Source organism: Cyclopterus lumpus, chromosome 12, assembly GCF_009769545.1.
Source record: "Cyclopterus lumpus isolate fCycLum1 chromosome 12, fCycLum1.pri, whole genome shotgun sequence".
Taxonomy (NCBI): domain Eukaryota; kingdom Metazoa; phylum Chordata; class Actinopteri; order Perciformes; family Cyclopteridae; genus Cyclopterus; species Cyclopterus lumpus.
Window position 1 is genome coordinate 9,920,940 of NC_046977.1, and position 21,476 is coordinate 9,942,415.

Sequence of the window (21,476 nt, forward strand, 5' to 3'; positions counted from 1 at the left end):
TAGTGTTGTGTGTATGTTTGGACACACCGCCGACCGCACAATATAGAATACATGCACGCGTATCCTCTGAAATTCCTTAATTCAATCCATCTTTTGTCATGCAGGCAGCTGAATGCAGACATGCCTGGAGGTCTTCAGGGTTGGGACGGTGGCCAAGACGTCCCAACCAAGTGCATCTCAGAGTCAATCTATGCATCTAGGGAAAATATCTTTTAGCACAAAATTTAAATTTAAAAAAGCAGGGAGCAGTGTCGTAAATGCTTACAGGTCAATAACTTTCTCATCACTTTACTCCACTTGAAGGATCTTGAATTCATCATTTCCATCATGGGCCAATGAAGTCAGTGGTCTGTGGGAGCGAGGTTTCTGGAATCCGATTTGCTCATGAGGTGATAATTCCACCTGGACCAATAATAAGCTGTTCACACAGTGTGCAGCTATTTACAGGCTATTGCGATTTATTGACAAGCTGAGCCTTGATGTAGCATTGACCCGAAGAGGGAAACAGAGTTGAATCAACTTTTCGAATCAGACCTCACAGTTGACAAGAAAGACAAATTACTGTGAATAGCTCAGCCTTCCGTTTACACTGTACACTCCAAAGTGTACATGATGTAAATATAAGTAGTGAAAGGAGCCTAGAAGGACATGTGGGTTTTTAAATGGCTCCCACTCTCTACACATGTGGTATCTGTGTCTGAGAGATTTAACCTTCCTTACTTCCTCCCTTCTATTTATAACAGTGTCATAGTCCTGCCTGCACTTTAATAGTACCAAGTGATCTCATTTACACACACTCGCTCACACGCAAAGTCAAACACACATACTCCAGCAAGCACATACTTTTGACTGCATACAATCTGTGTGTGAATGATGCCAACAAATACTCATAAAATGTTTGAGCAATGACTGAAACAGATGGATATACTGCTCCGAATGCCACAATGGCTGGGCATTTGGCGGCGCGCCACATCGGAATTGTAGCATGTCCTAATGGATCAGCTGAAAGCTATGTGAATCCTTCAGTATCTGCCCTGCCTACCTGCTCTCTGTGTCTCCGTCTCTGTGCCAAGGTTGATCCGGGGCTCTGTGCCCGCTGACAGCTGAGCTCACTCTGGCAGACAACCGGCACTCCTGCACACAACTACATGCAGAATACATAATGAGAGCCCACTGTCATGATTGGCAAAAGGACAATGATGTGGAGTTTGAGCTGCCATGCATTGGGTGGACACAGTGAAAGGAGAATCTCTTAAAGCAATCCTAAAAACCCCTGACATAAGTTAAGACCGGGTTTCCTCGCTACTTAATATATCAGAAGGTTCAATTTGCTATATAAAAAATTGAACCTTCTGATATATATAGACAACAAATAGACAAATAACAGTCTGTAGATGATTGTGCAATTGAGTCACGTCCTTCATCCTCAGTGTCATTAGCCTCATACTGTATTTATTTCAGTGCTCTTGCATTGGACTACTTCACATTTTATTGGTGTTTCTGTCTTTGTGTCGCATACCGCTCATCAAACTGTCATGAATGGCTTGAATCTGTGCAGACTTAATTCAAACACACGACACACATCATGAAATCTGCATGACGTCGCTCTGACTGTTAAAGATGCTCGATAGAAGAGTCGACATTTCTATTGACTCCACATGGTTCTCAACATGGCGACACTCGGATTACAACACACACAGTGGCTTCATTCTCTTTTTTTATTAAGATGGCATTACGGCACTTTATCTTTACATAGGAAATAGTTATTTGCTGCATTATTAATGCTCTGAATGTTGTATAGAGAAGAAATAATAAATAATATTTGATATTGAAGATACAATTGAAACAAACTAAATTAACTTGTTACAACATTTGCAACAGATCGTTCACTATATACACCTATTCAAGACAGTATCTGGTCTTCCTTTTGTTCTGCTTTGAACAACAAGAGGCTAGACATTTTTCATGCGTCATTATCTAATTTTACTCAATGACTTCAATAACCACACACAGTCCCTGCTGCTTTTTCAAAGTAAACTGCAGAGCAGAGGTATAAACCAGTCACTGTCATGACCCTAGACCTATTCTGACATGACATGTGCTTGCAGTGTATAATTCTGGGGGGAAAGTCCAAATAAAAACATGCCACTCTTTGGCCATGAAGGGATGCAGCTGGTGTGCAACAATATCTATGTATTGTATTCCAAAAGGTACTCACTGGGTACCGACAAGTGAAAGTGAAAGATGTCCCACACCAGCAACACCAGTCTGCACTGTGCACGTGACCCAGTCACCAGCATGTTGCACAACAACTAGATCTTGACAAAAATGTTTTCTTAAATGGAAACAACTCAAGACAAGAAAGCATGAATATAAAACCACACTGTGAATAGTGTTTTGATTAATATATATATATATATATATATATATATATATATATATATATATATATATATATATATATATATATATATGTATATGTGTGTGTGTGTATATACATGTAATTGTAATTGTTTTGACAAGAAACACTTGAAATTATGAAGAAACTTGCAAATGACAAGGTAGTCACATATAAACATATTTAAACCATACTTTGGTTTTTTCATTTTTCTTATAAATATATATCATAGTTTCTGTACAGTTATAAACTACAGTTAGATGTGGAGCAAAGTTTTTATGTACAATTGACCGGCAACATACTGATGAAGTTGGACTCTTAGGATCTCTTGAGACCTTTGGAACTCAACACGTTAATCATGTAGATCACAAAATGCTTTTAATGAATTGTTGTTATTCTGAGGTTTACTTTTTATGTTTTTTTTAACCAGTAAATTATATTTAATGAATTTTCCTCCTGAGGGACTCATGCATAGTGTGTTGAAATGTTTTACTCATCAAAGAAGAACCTTGTGAAGTTGGAATGAACCATATTAAACAAGCCTACAGATGTCCCACTTTTATTGCACCGTACATGCAATAGTTACTCATGCAATCATTTGTTTCATATTAGGTTTAATTAAGCTGAAACAGCTGCATTGATCTGGATTGTGTGTCTGATTATCGTTATACCTTCATAAACACTTTGGGTAGTCCCTGTTATTATGATTATGTTATTACGAGGGCCTGCCATCGCTGTGTGGAGGCGTGACATCAAACATTAAGGTGCTTGTCCAGTCCGTCAGTGGCACAGATGATGAAAGAGGGCTCTTCTGTGCGAGTGACGCGTCTCTTCCTTACAACCCATGTGGTGGTGATTCGTTCAGCTTACTCATGTTTCTCCTCCAAACAAATTCATATTTATTAATGTCACTCAAGCATTCGGCTCAGGGGACTGATGACTCCCCTTCGACTGCGCTCTCGCATAAAGGAACTCTGTGAGATGGTTCTATTTTCGGTGACCATTATCTTCTCAGCTCTGCCTGTGAGACAGAGGAGGGTCACAGAGGGATCCTCTGGTGACACGTACGACTGCACGATGATATCAATAAACAATACGGCCCCTGTCTGTCATATCTCTGAGCAAGCTGTGTCTGAGCCGTCATATGCGTGACGTGTAAAAACATCTATGTGAGATCTGCTCCAGTCATTTATCTTCTGCCACCAAACAGACATCGACGGTCACAATGATGCGGAAAATGAGCAGCCATCACGGACTGTTGTTTTCAATGCAATTTTCTTTTTGTATCGATTATCTCTCTGATCATTTTTCCAATTAATACTTTTTTCTATAAAATGTTAGTGTAAAATGTCAGTTTCACAATCAGTTTCCTAAAGCCCAAGGTGACGTCTTAATATTGCTTTTTATCTTCATTGCCCCATTATCATAGATAGTATCATAATGTTGCTGATTAGTCATTTCTGATAATTAACTGACTCATTTTAATTGGTTTCAGCGTTGTGATATTCCTCTAGTGTTTTCCATGCATGAATATTAATAGCCATATAACATTGAATAAGACATTTATAACTTGAATACAGTATATGCAGTACAATGTTGTATTAAATGTTGCACTGTATGTTTATTTATCAGTCATGCTTTCCATATATTACCATTTACTATACAATACGTGTTATATAATCAGTATCTAGCCTCTCTTTATAGAAGAACTTAAAATAACCTTGAAGAACCACACAGAGACCTGAAACTCTGCTTTCAAGTTACTCAATATTGTTTTCATAATGTAATGTAATGCCAGTTGATATTACATTCGTGTTTTTGAGCTTGTTTATATAAGTATGGTTTCCTTTCATTCATTCTTTTTAACTGTGTATTCCTGTGCAGGGTAAATAGGAGCCTGGAGGCTATCCCAGCATGCACTGGCATGACAAAATTGCAAAGAATTGTTTTATGAAAGAATTTATATTCCGGTTGAACCCCGTTTATTCATTTGATTTGTATAAATCTAGTTATAGTGTAGCTGAGTTGTCCACTTACCCTGAACCAGTGAGATGCTTCAGTGAGGGCAAGAGGGCAAAGAGAATTATGACTGATGTGAAGGATCCCCTAAATCACAGGAACTGTGCTCATTAGTATGATATGACCCCCTTTAATATTAAGGACAATAATATAAAATATATATAATTATTACTGATAAAAATACAGACTATTCCAATTGCATTGCAATGTTAAGACATTAGTGTGTCTAATTAAAATAGTTTAGAAGGGAAAGGAAAGTTGAAGAGGATCTGTTCCTGTAACAGCAGGACAGTAATAACAGAAGAATGTCAGCATGGAATCTGGGTCCTATAGACTCACCATCAACTTATTCTAAATACCAGAGATAAATGTGCCACTGAACAGACACTCCTAGTTACATAAACCTGGAGTGGAATACATAAGCTATATGAAATGAGGTGAAAGTTGGGGTTAAGTAAACATAAACATACAAAGACAAATTATATAAATTCAGATGTTTCTATCACAACAAACACAATATTAGTAGGTGTCAGTTAATACAATAAAAACCATGTGAGAACATGACGGAAAGGAATCCATACAATTAGGACTTGGCTCAGTACATGCAGATACTTTAAGAATGGGTAGGGCGCACATAAATGCTTGAAAGAAAACATGTATTGACAAGAAGCTTCAGCTCACGAGCATACACATATCCATGAGCCTAAATACAACTGAATGACAGATAAGTCAGCGTGGATTTAAAGTGTCAATGCTGGGATTTCTCTCCAGCCATCTTTAGCAGCATTTTCACGTGTTAAATTAAAACCAGAAAGCTTCTCGGAAAAAGCAAGCGTTTAGTTGTTGGAAGGAGTCGGTCTCTTCTGGCACATGGATACAACAATGTGTGTGATTCTTAAAAGCACACTGGGGTAAGCTTGTGGAATTCAGTTGTGCAGAAGATGAAAGGCGAGTGTACAGCTTGTAAATCATGAAGGGTGATGGAAAGCCTTTCTCGGGTGCCACATCTTAGCCGGTTCAGAGTCCTTTTTTTTGTGTGGTCTGTGTGCGGTATTGCTCCAGGCTCACCTTGACAAGAAAGTGCTTATTGAATGACCAGATACTCCCATGAGTTGCATGTGTAATAAACCTGGAGTGGAATACATTGCCAACATATAGGCTAACACACTCTGCCCCAAATGCTCCTCTTTGCGTATTTACAAGTATGTTCTAGTAAATAGCAAAGGGAAGTGGGACTCCAATGTGAGATGCGTGTGGCCATCAGACGGAACATGACACCGGCGCGCAAAAGAGAGCGCGGAGATCAGGTTGGAAACATGCATCGCAACAGAACATCTCCAAATCGCATTCCGCGTATACTGAAATCTAATCCGAGGACATCAGGATGTGTGACATAATCCTCAAGACATCTGAAAACTGCGCTTCTCTGAACGGGGGCTCCAGGGGTGGTTTGGAGAAATATTTGTGGACCTCTGTTTGCTCTTGCGGGGATATATAAGGGGCGGACACCAACTGCCCCAAACGTCAGAGCGCACTCAACTATAAATCTCTCCAAACTGCGCTCTGCGCGCGGTGCGGTGTTATGCGCAGACATCTGTCCCGCTTCAGTCCAGTATGAGGACAACGCGTGTGGAAACTCTTCGAGCTGCATAGACGCGGAGAAATGGAGAATAAATACCCCGATCGGTGTTGTTTACCATGTCAAGATACTGTCACGTGTTGGCGACTATGAATATTTAACGCGGTTCTGGATATAACGGAGCTTTAACTGTTTTTATCAAGAGCATTCTTGCCTCCTGGGAAACCGATTCGTGGAGCTTGTGCGCCTTTGCTTATTGCACCGGAGACGCCGATGTCTTCATTGAACTCGTCTCAGTCGGAGATGGTGGGACTCTCTCGGATTTCCAACGTGGAAACGTAGCATCCAATTAATCAGCGACTGCAACTGTACCCCGTAAGGCGCAGTGGCACTTGGTACGCTCTCTTCAACGCCCACCTTTGGACTCCAAAGTGTGGGAAGACGCGTGGTTTTGCCGGATCGTAGAATGAAAAAACTGGTGTGGAATTTCAGCTTTTTATTTCTGTCGGGACGTGGACCGACTTTGAACTCGTTTTAAGGACATTTTCGGATTGCGGTTGCTGAACGATTCAAGCAGCTGATTCAGCTTTGGACACTAACTAAGACGCGTTTTCTCTTTTGGATTTTAACACCAAGCAGCCACGCGAGTTTCAGGTCTGCATGGGCCATATTTAAGGTAAGTGGAGCAACATATTTTTTTTTCATTTGAGAGTTAAAAAATAAAATATCCTCAGATTATTTGTTTGCCCAATATGAGCCGCACTTTAGGAAATTTCGGAGAAATAGAAAAATCAAAATCAAAATGCAGCTCGTGCATTTGTTAGGACTTTTGCACGGCATTTTAAGCACAGTATTTATCCATGCATAGCTGTTTAGGTTTACTGCAGACTCAACATGCCATTAGGCAGAGTCACGTAAGCTTTGGGGATCGCCATCTGGCCAACTCACACCATTATTTAGGCTATCGTTGCCAACACGCTTTGTGCGTGCTTTAACCAGCGCATTTTTGTGTAAGGCGCACCCTCGGAGCCTCATTACAAGAGCTCGCCTGATATCACAACAACATGAATATATCATCTAATAATCCTGAGTAGGCGGCTGCTGGTAATTTTAAAACAACAGTACTTTTACGCACATATTTACGCATGAGTATTTATTACATTAGTTATATATGTCTCTCTTGACACTATCAAGTACTACCATATTTATTTGTGATGAACTGGTAGGTTTACTCTGATATTCATATTTACAACTAATTCCACTATGAGACAGCGACGAAGTGGAGTTCAAAGCCTCTTGGCATGATGACACAGTTATTAATACAAAATGAGTCAGGGCAGGTCTGGCCACCGTTTCAAACTCTTTGCTGACTTCATTATAAACAAGTAGCATACATTCTAATTGGACAGTGGGTGTATTTAGATACCATTATTATTATTTTTTTAAATGATTATTTCTTTCTTATAATTTCAAATAAAAGAGCCTCTCTTATTTTTACAGCTTTCTTCATAGGAACTGAGTCTAAGATGAAGTTATGGGATGTTTTGGCCACGTGTTTGTTGCTCCTGAGCTCTGTTTCTACACGGCCTCTCTACCAAAACACTCAGCCAGCCAAGAGGATTCATTTCCCCAGCAGCTACTACAGTGATTCCCTGTCAGTGGAGGACGAAGAGCCAACGTTCCAGCGTAAAGATCACAACCTGCAGGAGATCTCCATGGAGGATCAATGTAAGGCACGCAGCATGTTTTGACAACATCTTTTGTGAGGTGCAGCCACTCTCTTAAATGGTGGATAATTGGCCCACATGGGGCTCGCATTATCATCTTCATCTGGGCTGCTTGTGGAAACCATTTAATCATACATCATTGCATAATAAATAGTGAAGCTCGCATCTTTCCATCTCATTGTCATGCAACGTGTTGACTTTTGAGAAGAGAAAGCACATACGGCTCATACTGTAGGTGGCATTTTGTATTTTAAAGAAAAGGGTCATTCAGACACCATTGGTTTGCTGGCCAAGTCATTTACACTCATCACACTTGAGAAACAGACGGTACAGTGATAGCCAGTGGGTCGAGTCAACAGTGGAGAGTCCTACATTGATAAGGCTCTCAAACAGGCAGGTTATCAAATGGAAGATCTTAATTTGTGTGTTATTGCTGCTGTGGGTTACACATGCTGATGTCAAAACAAGCCAGCAGCATGAATAAGAGTACGAGCAGCTCTGATCCCAGAGGTTGCTCTCCACATTTCCCCTTCTCCTTTTGTCTATACGTTCACCTCTGCCACTCTGAAACATAGAGACCCGTGACCTCCGCCCATCTGCCAAAAGCCAGAAATTATGGTTTTAGAGATTGCAGTGTGAACCACATTGCAGACGAGAGGCTCGACAACACCGGAAAGTTTGAAGCACCAAGTGAGAGTTCTGTGTTTATGTTCATTTTAACAGCAACAGTGGGCAGGAATTTATTTTGTTTGGATCAAAGTGACACAGTATCATCTTCACGCCGAAGTAGACGCAGCCAAGAACTAGATAAGGAATGGAACATTTGGACAAATGTTTGTCCTGCCACCTCATATTCTTGTTTGGACCGTGGTGACATCACTGATGTGCTTGTAACCAAAGACTATTAACTATGCACAAACAGTGTAAACTAAATTGTATCCCTAAGCGAGGACAGGTCTGTTGGTTTGCGCGTAACATCAAAACAATTTAGAGTTTTCTCTTAATCTTCTCAGGCTAAAATATGCAGGCAGCAGCTGCACGAGGGCACCGATATTGAAGTATTCAGCCAATGACTTTGCACAAATTATGGCCCAATTTGCACCTTGAATTGCTTCTCTGGCTGCCACCGGCCCAGTCTGTCAGCAGGTGTACACTGTTGCCACCCTGCCTGTCAGCTGACACATAATAGGAGGTGTCTAAATCAAAGGGCAGGTGTGTCTAAACAGATTGGCCCGGGCTCACCTGATATACGAGCAACGGCCCAATCAGCCGTGGAGCGCAGGCGGATCCGATGGCTTGTGCGCTGCTAGAGGAACAGGTAAGACAAGAGAGATAGGTGACACTGAAATATAGATTCTGTGTCAACCACAACACCACCTGCCAGACGTCGCTCCCCCTTTACGTCCTGATACACATCCAAACACACACAGGTAATGTTATTAGAGTTGGACCAATTGATTCACTTTGGAAACAATATGTCTTCATGATTGGCATACAGAGTTCATTGCTGCCAGACCTTCAGGCTTTGGAGGAGGAGAGACTTTACTCTAGTCAACATGTAACACAGGAGGGTCCAAGACTTAGTCAGTTCTCATCGCTGCTCACAGCAGATGGTGGAGAGCGGAGCTGGTGCATGTTTTGAGTTTAGAAACAGACAACAATCTGCTTCTACATGACCCAGAGCATATACTTCCCTTTTTATTTGGCCTTTGAAGTGTTGGCATTCTAAAAGGACATCCATAAAATAATTAAATGACTCTCTCACTGAGTCTCTTGGGGGTGTAATTGGTCTGTATCATCACAGGCAATTGGTGTGTGAAAGCAAACAGGGTTCAAAGAACCCGTCTCAGATTGAAAACTAATGTAGGCAGCGTGCCAGCCTAGGCTATTCATTAAAAATCAAGTCTGCCTACATCCCATCATTACAGATGTACAACTCTTCTTCTCTGACTATAACAAAGGGGAATTGACAACACCCTCTGAACTTCAGCCTCCAACTCATCCCCCATTAGCCATCTTGAAGAGTCAAAGCAGTGCACCTGCACTCAGGTCCACAAGAACAACTCTGGTCTGCATTCCTCTGCTCGAGACCAACCTAGAAATCAGCATTCACCATTTCTCAGTATTTATGGACATTGCATATTTTTCAATACTTTACCGTGCATATGCTGCCTGGCGTATGAGCGTAAACTCAATAACAAAGTGCATCATTCTTTTCTCCCCGAATGCTTTCTCAGTGTGAACAGTTTGTTGAACTGATGGTTTTGGTCGAAGTGCATCGATTCTATTCTGCACGTTACGTACACATCTGTATTTGTGCATTTAAAGGAGTAGTTCGACCATTTTGTGAAATATGCGTCTTCCCTTTCTGGTATAGAATTAAGAGGAGCTAAAAGAGAAGATCAATACCATGCCCACATTTGTACAGATTAAACAAACATACAACACATTAACTATTTATCTTTAGACGTGCTAGTAGGTTAATTGTGTTATAGAGCCAGGCTAGTTTTCTACGGAACATGTTCACATGTTATAAACGGTGTACTTTGCTGGCTAACAGAAATACCATCAAACATATTCACTCCAGTAAATCAAAACTTAAGAAAGCATGTAGTTCTTTGGCTCAGACGCTGCAGTACTGTGGGCTGCACATGTGAATGGAAAATGCACTGTTAATTCCTATTTAACAGGATGCTGCATACTTTGAACCAAACCATATTGCTTTATTATTTGCATTTACCCCAAAATAAAGTTCCCTTTTAAAAGGTTGCGCTTTTTAAAATTGAAATTCCCGAGCTGAGCTTCCCTCTGAAATCTTCCGACCCTCTGCCACCCGAGTCTCATCGAACATCACGCGATTTATTTCTTACTTACAAGCATATATGTGTTCTTTTGCTGCGATTGCTAATTTCTGATTTTTGGTTTTATTATGTTTTGATTTGTGTTTGTTTTTCCCCCGCGGTGATAATGAAACTTTAATCATATCTTCTCATACAGTCTTTGAAAGAAGAAGATCATTATTATTATAATATATTGTTTTAATACCAACTTTATAAGGGAATCTGTTTCTTCTGTACCTTTCAGATGACATCGCGGGTCCCTATCCAGAGCAGTTTGATGATGTAATGGATTTTATTGAGGCTACCATTGGCAGACTCCGGAGATCAGAGCCCAGCGGCGGCTCCAAGGGACGGAGGGAGCAGAGACAAAGGGGAGCAGCAAACACAGGAGGCACCAGAGGCGAGAGGAGAGGACATGGTGACAGGAAGCGTGGTCGGGGACGAGGGGGGAAAGGAGGACGAGGTCAGAAGGGGCGGGAGAGGATATCGGTGCAGACCCGAGGCTGCTTGCTGAAGGAGGTCCACCTCAATGTGACAGACTTGGGGCTGGGCTACCAGACTAAAGAGGAGCTGATCTTTAGGTACTGCAGCGGCCCCTGCGTGGAGGCGGAGACCAACTACGACAAGATCCTCAACAATCTCACGCACAACAAGAAGCTGGACAAGGACACACCCTCCCGCACCTGCTGCCGGCCAATTGCTTTCGATGACGACTTATCTTTCTTGGATGACAATGTAGTGTATCACACACTGAAGAAGCATTCTGCCAGGAAGTGTGGCTGTGTCTGATGAAGTGACCGACAAGCTCTCCATCAGTGAACTAAGGGTCACTCTGACCCGCTGGTGGGATCTCTGTTGGACGATGGTCACACCTGGTCAAAATAGGAGTGTATTGTCTCTTATTTTTGTTAGCAGTCATCAAAAATGATGGAACAGCTGTTAAAAAAAAAAAAAAGCATAACTGTACATTCAACTTTGACCGTCCATGCTCAGTCCTTAAGAACCCCCGACCAGAATCCACAGGAGAAACTAGACTGTTACACTTTTCTAAGAGTGAAGAAAATGGACTAAGTCGGCGTGTTTGTCTTTTTTCACCCGGAGGGATTCATTTTCCCAGGAACATCAATTTTTCCATGGCTGCTCCTAAGACTCCAAATGAACACGGAGATTTGAGGAGTATATTCAGCTGCAATCTAAATTACTTTCACTGCATAGTCTGGATGTTGACATTTACATTCAGAGCCAAGGGAAGACAAATACCACAGCAGAGTTCAGCAAAGACTTTTTGTTGCAAAGCATCTACATAAAATCCAATATACGCACACATAAATCCATATATATATATATATATATATACACACATACATACATGTGTGTGTAAGAGGTATATTTATTAAGATGGGAATTAACTTATTGTTATTTATTTCAACCATTTTATGAAAGGAAGTCATTTTTCGTATATTTATTTCAAAGCTTGGTTTGTCCTCGATGGTGCCATTGTGGAGCATTTTCTCAAGCGAAATGTAAAAAGGTGATCCAGAACTGCTCAACACTCACCCACAAATCCTAATAATGCTTCACTTAGATTCCAGAGTTTCTCTATTCATGACACCAAATGATCATCATTAGCTATCCCGTTAAGGAAGGGTAGCAAGAGACACAGAGGAGGGGACCAATAGAAGATGTTCTAATTGAATTGCTTGTTGTTGTGGAGCATTTTGAGGGACGCAGGGTAGATATTGTTTCGGACATGTCGCCTCATCTTTTTCCAAATGTGACCATGCTAACATAGGGGGGGACTTCACAATGACTCTTTGCTGCTGTTAATGTTTAAAATTCATATTCCAGAATAGATTCAACATCACTCAAACCAGGAGCCATCACATTTCTTTCACATTTTATCGACATGACAGTCGTGGTCTCTCTGCAGGTGCCTTCGAGGATCCATCCTCTGAATCACAGCGTATAGAAGCTGCCAGGATATCTGCCGATCAGCATACGCTCGCTCTCTACCGTCCCGATGGGCTTTAAAGTCCACGAGACTGTTTGTGGTTCTGTCTCGACTCTGACAGACAGGTCTTACTCCCTGAAAAGGGATTTTAAAGTGATCCTCTAACATGAGTCTTAACTAAATATCCCCGTGGGCAAAGCCATAATGATGAAGGCAGTTTAAGGAAGATCCGGCAACCATGGCGGCTGTCATCGCGCAACTGCTGTAAATACCTCGAGAGTAGCAGCTTGGACAAAAGAAAATGTTTTGGAATTAGAAGGAAGACGATGGGTGGGCTCAACATGCTTTATACATGTAATAACTAGTTCAGTCAAGTTTTGTTTTTTTTCACCCAAACTATCCACAAATATACATCCAGGAAAACAGGGAGGCCTTCTGAAAGCATGTTGCTGTGCCCGTCGAGACCCTGCGAGGGGATGCTTTTAAGTGGAACAAAGAGAGCCCCCGGGTCGGTCTTGATGTGAGCACGGATTAGGGACCAAGGTATCTGTGCCCACCCAGCAGCAAGCAAGCCAGCTTTACTGTGTAATCCCCCTGCACACAGAACAAATCCACGGCATCAAGCTGAATTAAGGCCAAACACTACACAGAAAAAAAAAAAATCTCGCTTTTATCACAGCATACCTCATCAATTGGATCATCTTCCCCTTTAACAACTGATTCGTGCATAACCCTTTCCAGATGAGAATGTGCAGTCCTCCCAGAAGTCCTCAGAGCGCCTCGCTTCCCTTGGATACCATACATTAAAGTGTGTAAACTGTGACCACTAGCCCTCTCATCTTCACAACTGTTGGTTCAAACTGTTCCTTGGCGACGAGTCCTTTGGCTTTGATGCAAAGGTAAACAGGTAAAGATGCAAAGGAATCCTCGGTGTTAATATTAGAAGAAAAGGATTGGATTTCCGTTTCACTCCTTATTGTGTTAACACCTGTGTCATGTCGTCTCACTTGTTTTGTGTTACCGAACCAAAGCTCTCTGCAAACTTTATTTTTGTACAATATTCATTTTATAAATTTTTACAGAATTAAACTTGTTTCTACTAAACAAGCGTGTCTCCTGGTATTCTGCCATGTACAATAACGCACCGGTGCCAGATGGTGCTAATTTGCCTCGCATGTGTTTACGCAAGGCATCATGTAAAATTGAGGATGAAAATTTGGGTCGGAAGGAGAATTTGCGGGGCTGGTTGGAGAGATGGCTGGTACAGTGCGGCGTGCATTCCTGAACACGAGCCGAGGGTCGTGCAGTAAACAAGAGCTCGCCGTAAAGCGCCGCCGAGCTGTAAATCAAGGCGCCCAAGAATGTTTCCACGTGCAAAGAAGCTCTGGAGATGCTGATGAGAAGATGGCAGCAGGAAAAACAGAGTCATTAAGCAAGGGCTCAAGGTGTGTATACAGTGCGTAGCTGAAGTAATACAAGTCAAGTCTTGTAATAAAGTCACAAGCTTCACAGGTTAATTTCCCCAATATGTCAAGCCTCTGAATACTGACCTTAAATCAGTGGTTTAAATTTTTTGTTGTTGTTGTTGAGGCCTAATAATTAAATTTGCTCCTATCCGTCATTTCATATCAATAATGGAACCAATGACCATGTGTGTGTGTAAAAGGTGTCACTCGTAGTGACAAACAAATACGGAAAATTATATCACCAAACTCAGCTCATGGTTTTTGTTTTTTTATTATTGTTTTGGTCACGTTTCACTGCCTTCCTCAGCATCATTTTCAGCTAAACAGAGACGCATATTTCCCTCAAGTGTTGGTTGAGACCAAAAACAGAGCAACAAGAGTGAATATTTGTCAATTAGGACGATATAGAATATCAGCCTCATCCTTTAGTCCACAAAACTGGATCCTATTGGTTTGTTCTCGTCAAGTTAAATGTGTTTTGTGCCCGATAGTGATTGGTGATGGCTTGTGGCCACAAAAGAACGTTTTCTGTGGGACTATTTCTTGGGTAGAGAGATGGCCAATGAAAACTAGTCCCAACAAGGTCTGTGGAATATTTTCAATAAAACTATCTGAGGTTGAGTTTTTTTTCCGAAAGATTTTTAATGCTTTGAGCAGTGAAAAACTAGCATTTAGCTTCTCTGTATTGGAGATATAAAACAGCAGGTGTTGTTAGTGAGAATGTGTTTGTAAATTTGGATGGAGACCCTTTGACAGGCCTGCATCTTTAAACGCCTGCACCTGGAGGCTTCGGTTTCAGCTCCTCTTGTCCACGTGCCGACTGCTTCATCGCATGCCGGTGGAGTGAATCAGTCAGCGGCTTCTCGCTGAGGGTTGAGAACGCTTGACGTCTCCTCCCCCCCCCCCCCCATGAAGCCCATCTCCTCTCAGCTCGCCACTTTAGTTGCTCTTAAAAACATCACTCATTGTTTTAGTCCTTCCATATTTCTTGTCCTGGTATTTCTGTCTCGTATTCATTTTACGGCAACAGGAGGTTTGCCAAGACACAGTAACTTTGGTTAGCTAGGAATTAAAGAGTCCTCTACAGTTTCACCAGTAGAAACAATATCCAATGTATACAGAGAAGTTGACCATGTGACTAAAATGTCTCTAGTTACAAACTAGTTTCACTTAAAAACATGTAGTTTGTTGTCGGTGGAGGGTGCACTCCAGAGGGATGTATAAAGAAAACAAACTATTAAATCTGGATATTGTGGTTTTCTCTGTCAGTTGAAATATCTTCAGACACTGTTCAGGTCATTCAAAGAGAAAATATAGGTTTCAGGCATGCCGAGCAGTACAGCTTTTTCTGGATGGCACAAAGCCATACAGTTTGTTTGCAGCCACACCCACGTTTAATATTTAAAATTAAGGCGTGAAAGCAATTGGAGACCCTAGAAATACGATGCAATTTGGTGATAGTTCAATATTTATTTTTGAGAAAATTATCTTAACATAAGGTTGCATCTAATAGTCTTCCTCTACATCAATTTGGTGACAAAGATTGTGAGATACAGTTGAAAACTACAGAAAGATCTAGCAAGCGTACCGTGACATTATTAAGATTATTTAAAATTTAAATAATGATTTCTAATATATTCATCAATATTAGAAAATGCAGCAGTTGCAGGAAAAGCTTACCCATTTAATACCGTAGCAGTATGTACCCTTTAAAAACGTTTAAAGCAGTGAGTCAAAACGCCGGCTTTGGCCCGAACTAGATGAACTGTATATCTGCCAGATTAAGTGCCTCGTAAAAAAAAAAAAAAAAACATATCTGGCAGAAGAATTTCTTTGATCAGCTTGTAAAAACAGAAGTATGACTTTAATTCAGGTAACATATATCACTTTTTGACAAGAGCATACAAAATTGCTTTGTAGCGGTTTTGAGGTCGATGTAAATGAGCAGATTGCATCACATCCAACAAAACGGCACCACTTTAAAAAACAAGTTTCTTTGCAATTGACTTTTTACAAACTAGCAAACTGTTCTTCAAGGCTGGTGAACACAACCAGACCACATCATCTGGACACAATTTATGAGGCATTAGCAAAATGGAGACGTGGGAGGAGAGGACAATTGAAATTATGAATATAAAGTCCATATAATCAAAATAGCCGAGTTCTTCCAGAGGTTGAGGAATTGCAAAGTGAAGGAGTAAAACGGTATAAAACTATATTATGCTTGCACAGTAAAAAAGCTAAAGAAACACATTTATGCGCTACCCCTCAACACAGAAGCACGCACATAAATACATATATGCAAATATTACGAGAGGGAGGACAGAGACTGTTAAATGTAGGAACGTAATTGATGCTTCGCAGCAGTTTCTGACAGTAACTCAGTGTTTTGGGATTGATCCGGAGACCTCTGGGTTACAGTGATATATATACAAACACAAGCCCACCCTGTCTGCTATTCCATATAAAATGAGCTGCTGTTGAGGCACCTCAGATCTTGCGTTTCTTCCACTCTGGTTCCTTTTCAGCTTCCTCATCATCCTCCGATTCCTCAGCAAACAAAGGCACTGGCTGGGTCCTAAAGGGAAACAAAAGAGGGGAATTATTTAACAGCTCTTTACAGACAAGCAATACACTGCACATTTAGATATCCAGATAACAGAGCTATGAGGCCACAACTTGTTTAAGGAGTTTAATATTAAAATTTGAGTCATTAGGATACATTATCCCTTCTATGCTGGTCAACTGAGGCTTAAGAAAGTTCAGGCTGCAGATGTAACAGTTATATGGCACTGAAGACTGTAACTAAAACAAAACTAGACCTTCCTTTACAGGGATGTTGCTCCCTGCAAAGCGTGACTATTACTCATTGAGAAAGTTCTGCAAACACGCTAAAGTGATGTACTTTATCAGATCTATCTTCTATAATGTACATCACATCATATTATTGTTTTAACTGGAGATCGTTTCCTTGCATTACGTGACACAATCCGTTAGATTTGGCTCAAAGCTTTGCTAGACGTTTATGTAGCGGTCTGAGTCCGATTGTGATCTAAAGTTGTCCATTACTCTTTTCTGCAGTGTAAAGTGTGTACCTGTAAAACTGCACAACTCTTTAAACATTTATGTGTCACACCGGTAGGAAGAAACCCAAGTACCATCACAATAGAGTAAGCAGCACTCCCAGTACTCATCTAACAATGTCTGCTAACAAGAGCGACACAGAAATGAGAGAAGAACCCAAGAACAGGAAGGTGGACAGGGACGGTGTACATGATTCATACGGAGGTAGTACGCGTTTCTTACTGTTTGTATGCCGGGGCAACCCAGTAAGGGTTATCCGAAGCTTCCTTGGCGTGACGTAAGATTGCCTGTCGTGGGTTACTGTCATCCGTTTTATCTAAAGCAATGTTCTTCACGATGAATGAAGACAGAGTGCCACCATGAGCTGCTACTCTTCCTCCTCGACCTGTCGGGACACACAATGTAACAACACTGTAACTACACTATCACACACCATTTTACCAACGTACAGATGCAAACAATTTATTAGTTGACATTTTATTACAATCTTATTTTATTTTTTTTAGCACTTTAGGTAGAATTCCGTTTCGTAATGTTGCATTCTTGCTCCAGAAGTTAGTGTGTGAAAGCAACTCTGATCTTTGTGGTAGTTGCATTACTTCTGTGCTGTTGGGACGTATACAACTGCACCCAATGCAGGTTTTGGGGGTGGAAATGAGCTGCTTTCCAGAAAGGAAATGTTATGGTTGTCTTAAAAGATCAAGAACAGGAGTCACACATGCATCTGTGCATTCCCATAATTAAACACACATGGATTCCCTGCTAGAGCAGTAAGGTTATTTGGGGGATTGTAAGGCACCTTTTCCTTTTGCTTGTAAGCATCCAGCCAACCACCAAACATTATCTTCCACTTATGCAAAAGGATAAACAATATAAAGACAGCCTGTCTTCTAAAAATCTCTGGCCTGCTATCAAGTAGTTAACCTTATTTTTTACATTCTACATTTTCATTTGCAGGCTAGTTATTTTTCTGTCTTCCTCCCAACCCTTGACCCTTCATGTTTTAATGCTTTATATACACAAAACGATTCATTGTCAATTAGCTTCAGCAGTGTTTTTTTGTTTTTTTTAAACGTATGAAAAGGCTTTATTGAGTTTGCCACACTTGTTTTGAGAGCAAATATTGGCCTTATTGGGCTGCTGGGACTTTTTTAGGTGGTTCTGGCAAAAGTTTCCTAATCCCCTTCAAAAAAATGAGAAAAATAAAACATTTGAATTGTATTGCCCTGTGGATCAATTAGATTGCTTTGCATTACAAAGTACTGAAGGAATAAGAGTAAAAGAACTCGCCATGACCGTGTGGCCTTGGTGAAAGTGTCTATTAAAACGCAAACAGATTGACCATGGGTCCTTTCTGGGAGAAAGTTCAACGCCTCATCACCCAGCAGTTAAAAAAAAATGTGAGTCAACAGCAGGCTACAATGAATCTTTGAGAGGCCAAGTGGGAGCAGCGCTGTTATAGCTCTCGGATTGCATAATACCGAACACATCATCAACTGTGGATTTGTACATCTGCCTCAAACAGAATCCTGTAATCATCCAGTTAAGAACATGACTAATCACAACAAATACATGGTAGAACTGAAGCTGTACCTCGTTACTATACTCATATTCAAATGGCGGTGTTTATTGAGTGTTATTAAATTTAGCTCATGGAAGGGTTTGTGCTTGGTTTTCCAGGGACACTCATTGTACACGCCATTGCATGCCTTTCCTGTTAGTCTATTTTCTTGTTATTTTGTCTAATCTGTGAGGTGTATGTTTTGCACCAATAAAAGCCACCCAAAAAATAACTTCACCTGGTCCGGACACAGGAGGCTCGGGTTTGTTGGACTTCTTTGGGTCTAGTCGGTCCTTCTCCAGCTGTTTTCGTGTACTCCGCTGCCGGGCCTCTCTGAACATGGGTAAGGCATGAGCTGGAGACACACAGGGTAAACAAGGATAATCAAGTTGCTTAGGTAACTGCAAGATCACATAACACAGCCGCACAAATAGGCGGAGTTTGTAGCTCATGTAAAGTGCCCCGTTGCTAAATAAAGACAGAATGCAAAGCGGAGGTTTTATACAGCCAATGCAAAAACACAATCTCACCCACTACTACACCTCACAGGAGATATGCAGCATTTATGCAAAAAACACACACGCACCTGTTGAGTTCTGGCAGGATCGCTCCTCTTGTGTACTCTTTCTGCCATAGTGCACACCAACATATTCATTATGGCGCCTGTGTCTAGACTGAGACTATCACTCCGCCACTCTTCACACTTTTGTGAACACTATCACAATAAAGGCCCCGAGCACTTAAATCCACGAGTGTGTGAGTGAACATGTGCATGAGTAAGTGTGAATGAGTGTTCTCAAAGGTGTGTGAGAAAGAGAGACTGTGTGCGTGCATGAGAAAGCGAGAGGAGAGCGAGAAAGAGAGAGAGAGAGAGAGACTGTGCGTGTGTGAGAGAAAGCGAGAGGAGAGAGAGAGAGAAAGAGAGACCGTGCGTGTGTGAGAGAAAGCGAGAGAGAGAGAGAGAGAGAAAGAGAGACTGTGCGTGCGTGAGAGAAAGCGAGAGAGAGAGAGAGAGAGAGAGAGAAAGAGAGACCGTGCCTGTGTGAGAGAAAGAGAGAGAGAGAAAGAGAGACTGTGCGTGCGTGAGAGAAAGCGAGAGAGAGAGAGAGAGAGAGAGAGAGAGAAAGAGAGACTGTGCGTGTGTGAGAGAAAGAGAGAGAGAGAGAGAGAAAGAGAGACCGTGCGTGTGTGAGAGAAAGAGAGAGAGAGAGAGAGAGAGAGAAAGAAAGAGAGACTGTGCGTGCGTGAGAGAAAGCGAGAGAGAGAAAGAGAGAGAGAGAGACTGTGTGCGTGCGTGAGAGAAAGCGCGCGAGAGAGAGAGAGAGAAAGAGAGAGAGAGAGAAAGAGAGACTGTGCGTGCGTGAGAGAAAGCAAGAGAGAGAGAGAGACTGTGTGCGTGCGTGAGAGAAAGCGCACGAGAGAGAGAGAGAGAGAGAGAGAGAGAGAGAGAGAGAGAAAGAGAGAGACTGTTTGCATGCGTGAGAGAAAGCGAGAGAGAGTGAGAGAGAGAGAGAGAGCCAGCATTTGTGTTTGTGTAAAGTGAGTGTATGCTCTGCTCTTATCCTCAGGGGTTACAAAGAGACACTTTAGCAAAGGGCTAGATAAAGTGATTTTCCATTCAGGAGCCCTGTCGCTGTTCAGTGTTAATTCTTCTCCTCCACGCTACATTAAGCAAAAAGGTTACTGTTAACAGATTCCCTCGCTTTTCTCAATGGGCCATCACTTGCTTCCTGTCCCCTCTAATTTTCCAGTGTCGGGGCATCAAGTGCGTCACTCGCTGCTCGTGGCAGTCAAATGCCTGCCTATTTCACACCCTGTTGGCATGGCGATGAAATCACATGATGCATCTGAAGAGGCTGCGGTAGCCCAAACAATAAACGGCGTCTGAATTGGGTCTTAGCAGCCAATCAGGGATGACGTGTCAGCAGCTCGTGTATGTTCATGACTTTACTGTGGGGGCAAAGGAGCAGGAGGCACGCACTAAAGAGATGACAGCCTCGTGTGTTGGTGATATGACAGGATGACAGGTAGGGGGGTGGTGTGTGTGTGTGTGTGTGTGTGTGTGTGTGTGTGTGTGTGTGTGTGTGTGTGTGTGTGTTTGGACCAGCTGGAGATCACGCTAGCAGAGGTGGGAGAGGTGGCCGTCCCAGGCGTGACTGCATGGTCGCCGCGTGGCACAGTGCCCCGCGGCCGTCGATCCACTCATCCACACCCTGCTCCATCAGCTAATGGGCCTGTGAAAGCCCTATACACTCTAATTCTTCGCAAAGCCCTCGGTATGCGTGTGTGAGAGAAGCAAGAGAGGGGTAGCACGTAAACGAGGGTTGGTATCTTTGTTCTTTAGAACTATGAAAGAGGATTCTCAGAATATGGTCCTTGTTTCTCTCGTTAGAAAAACGCAGTGCCTTATCATGTGAAGAGCAGATGGGTTAGTGGCTCAAGGTGGACTAAACTGCTGGAGGGCTTTGAGAAAGGCACTTCACATTAATTGCTTCAGTTATTGTTTACTGATGAAAAGGCGATACACGCCAAGGCAAGAGAGCGGGTAATTATGCACCACGTTTATTGAGTGGCAAATTCAATTATTCTAAAGGTATGAATTAAACAGATTGTGAGAGTTGAAACAGGGATGGGAGAACTTACGTGTGATGATGTAATCTTGCGTTAGCGTCTCTGCTTGTCTCTCTTTCCGCTGGCTCTTTACGACACACAGCTTCGCCCCTCTGGAAAAAGATGCCGTTTGTTAAAAAATGAGGCTATTTGAACGTATCAAATAGAAAACAAGAAATCAAGCCTAAAGCCTTGTTTTATTTCATTCACATAATATTCATACGCAATATAATTATATGTC

The 21,476-nt window shown here is 41.8% G+C and overlaps 2 protein-coding genes across 2 annotated transcripts in view; one reads left to right on the forward strand and one right to left on the reverse strand.

The window, feature by feature from the left end:
* The first annotated feature begins 7,507 nt into the window (after positions 1-7,507).
* gdnfa (glial cell derived neurotrophic factor a) lies at positions 7,508-11,401 on the forward strand. Its single transcript, XM_034547243.1, has 2 exons — positions 7,508-7,724; positions 10,808-11,401. Exons 1-2 carry the CDS (start codon positions 7,523-7,525, stop codon positions 11,350-11,352), a joined length of 747 nt encoding a protein of 248 aa, XP_034403134.1. The 5' UTR covers positions 7,508-7,522; the 3' UTR covers positions 11,353-11,401.
* A 4,034-nt stretch (positions 11,402-15,435) lies between these two features.
* Positions 15,436-21,476, reverse strand: part of LOC117740775 (WD repeat-containing protein 70) — a 35,988-nt gene continuing 29,947 nt past the window's right edge. The window contains exons 15-18 of the mRNA XM_034547327.1: positions 21,269-21,348; positions 18,864-18,980; positions 17,287-17,449; positions 15,436-16,558 (exon numbers count right to left, since the gene is read on the reverse strand). Coding sequence (XP_034403218.1) covers positions 16,471-16,558; positions 17,287-17,449; positions 18,864-18,980; positions 21,269-21,348 — 448 coding nt within the window. The 3' untranslated portion in view covers positions 15,436-16,470. The remainder of the gene's footprint in view (positions 16,559-17,286; positions 17,450-18,863; positions 18,981-21,268; positions 21,349-21,476) is intronic.

Excerpts from the sequence above, each read along its gene's own strand:
- gdnfa (XM_034547243.1), top strand. The coding sequence starts at position 7,523 with ATGAAGTTATGGGATGTTTTGGCCACGTGTTTGTTGCTCCTGAGCTCT. Across the intron at positions 7,725-10,807 it reads GATCTCCATGGAGGATCAAT|ATGACATCGCGGGTCCCTAT; the intron begins GTAAGGCACGCA and ends TGTACCTTTCAG.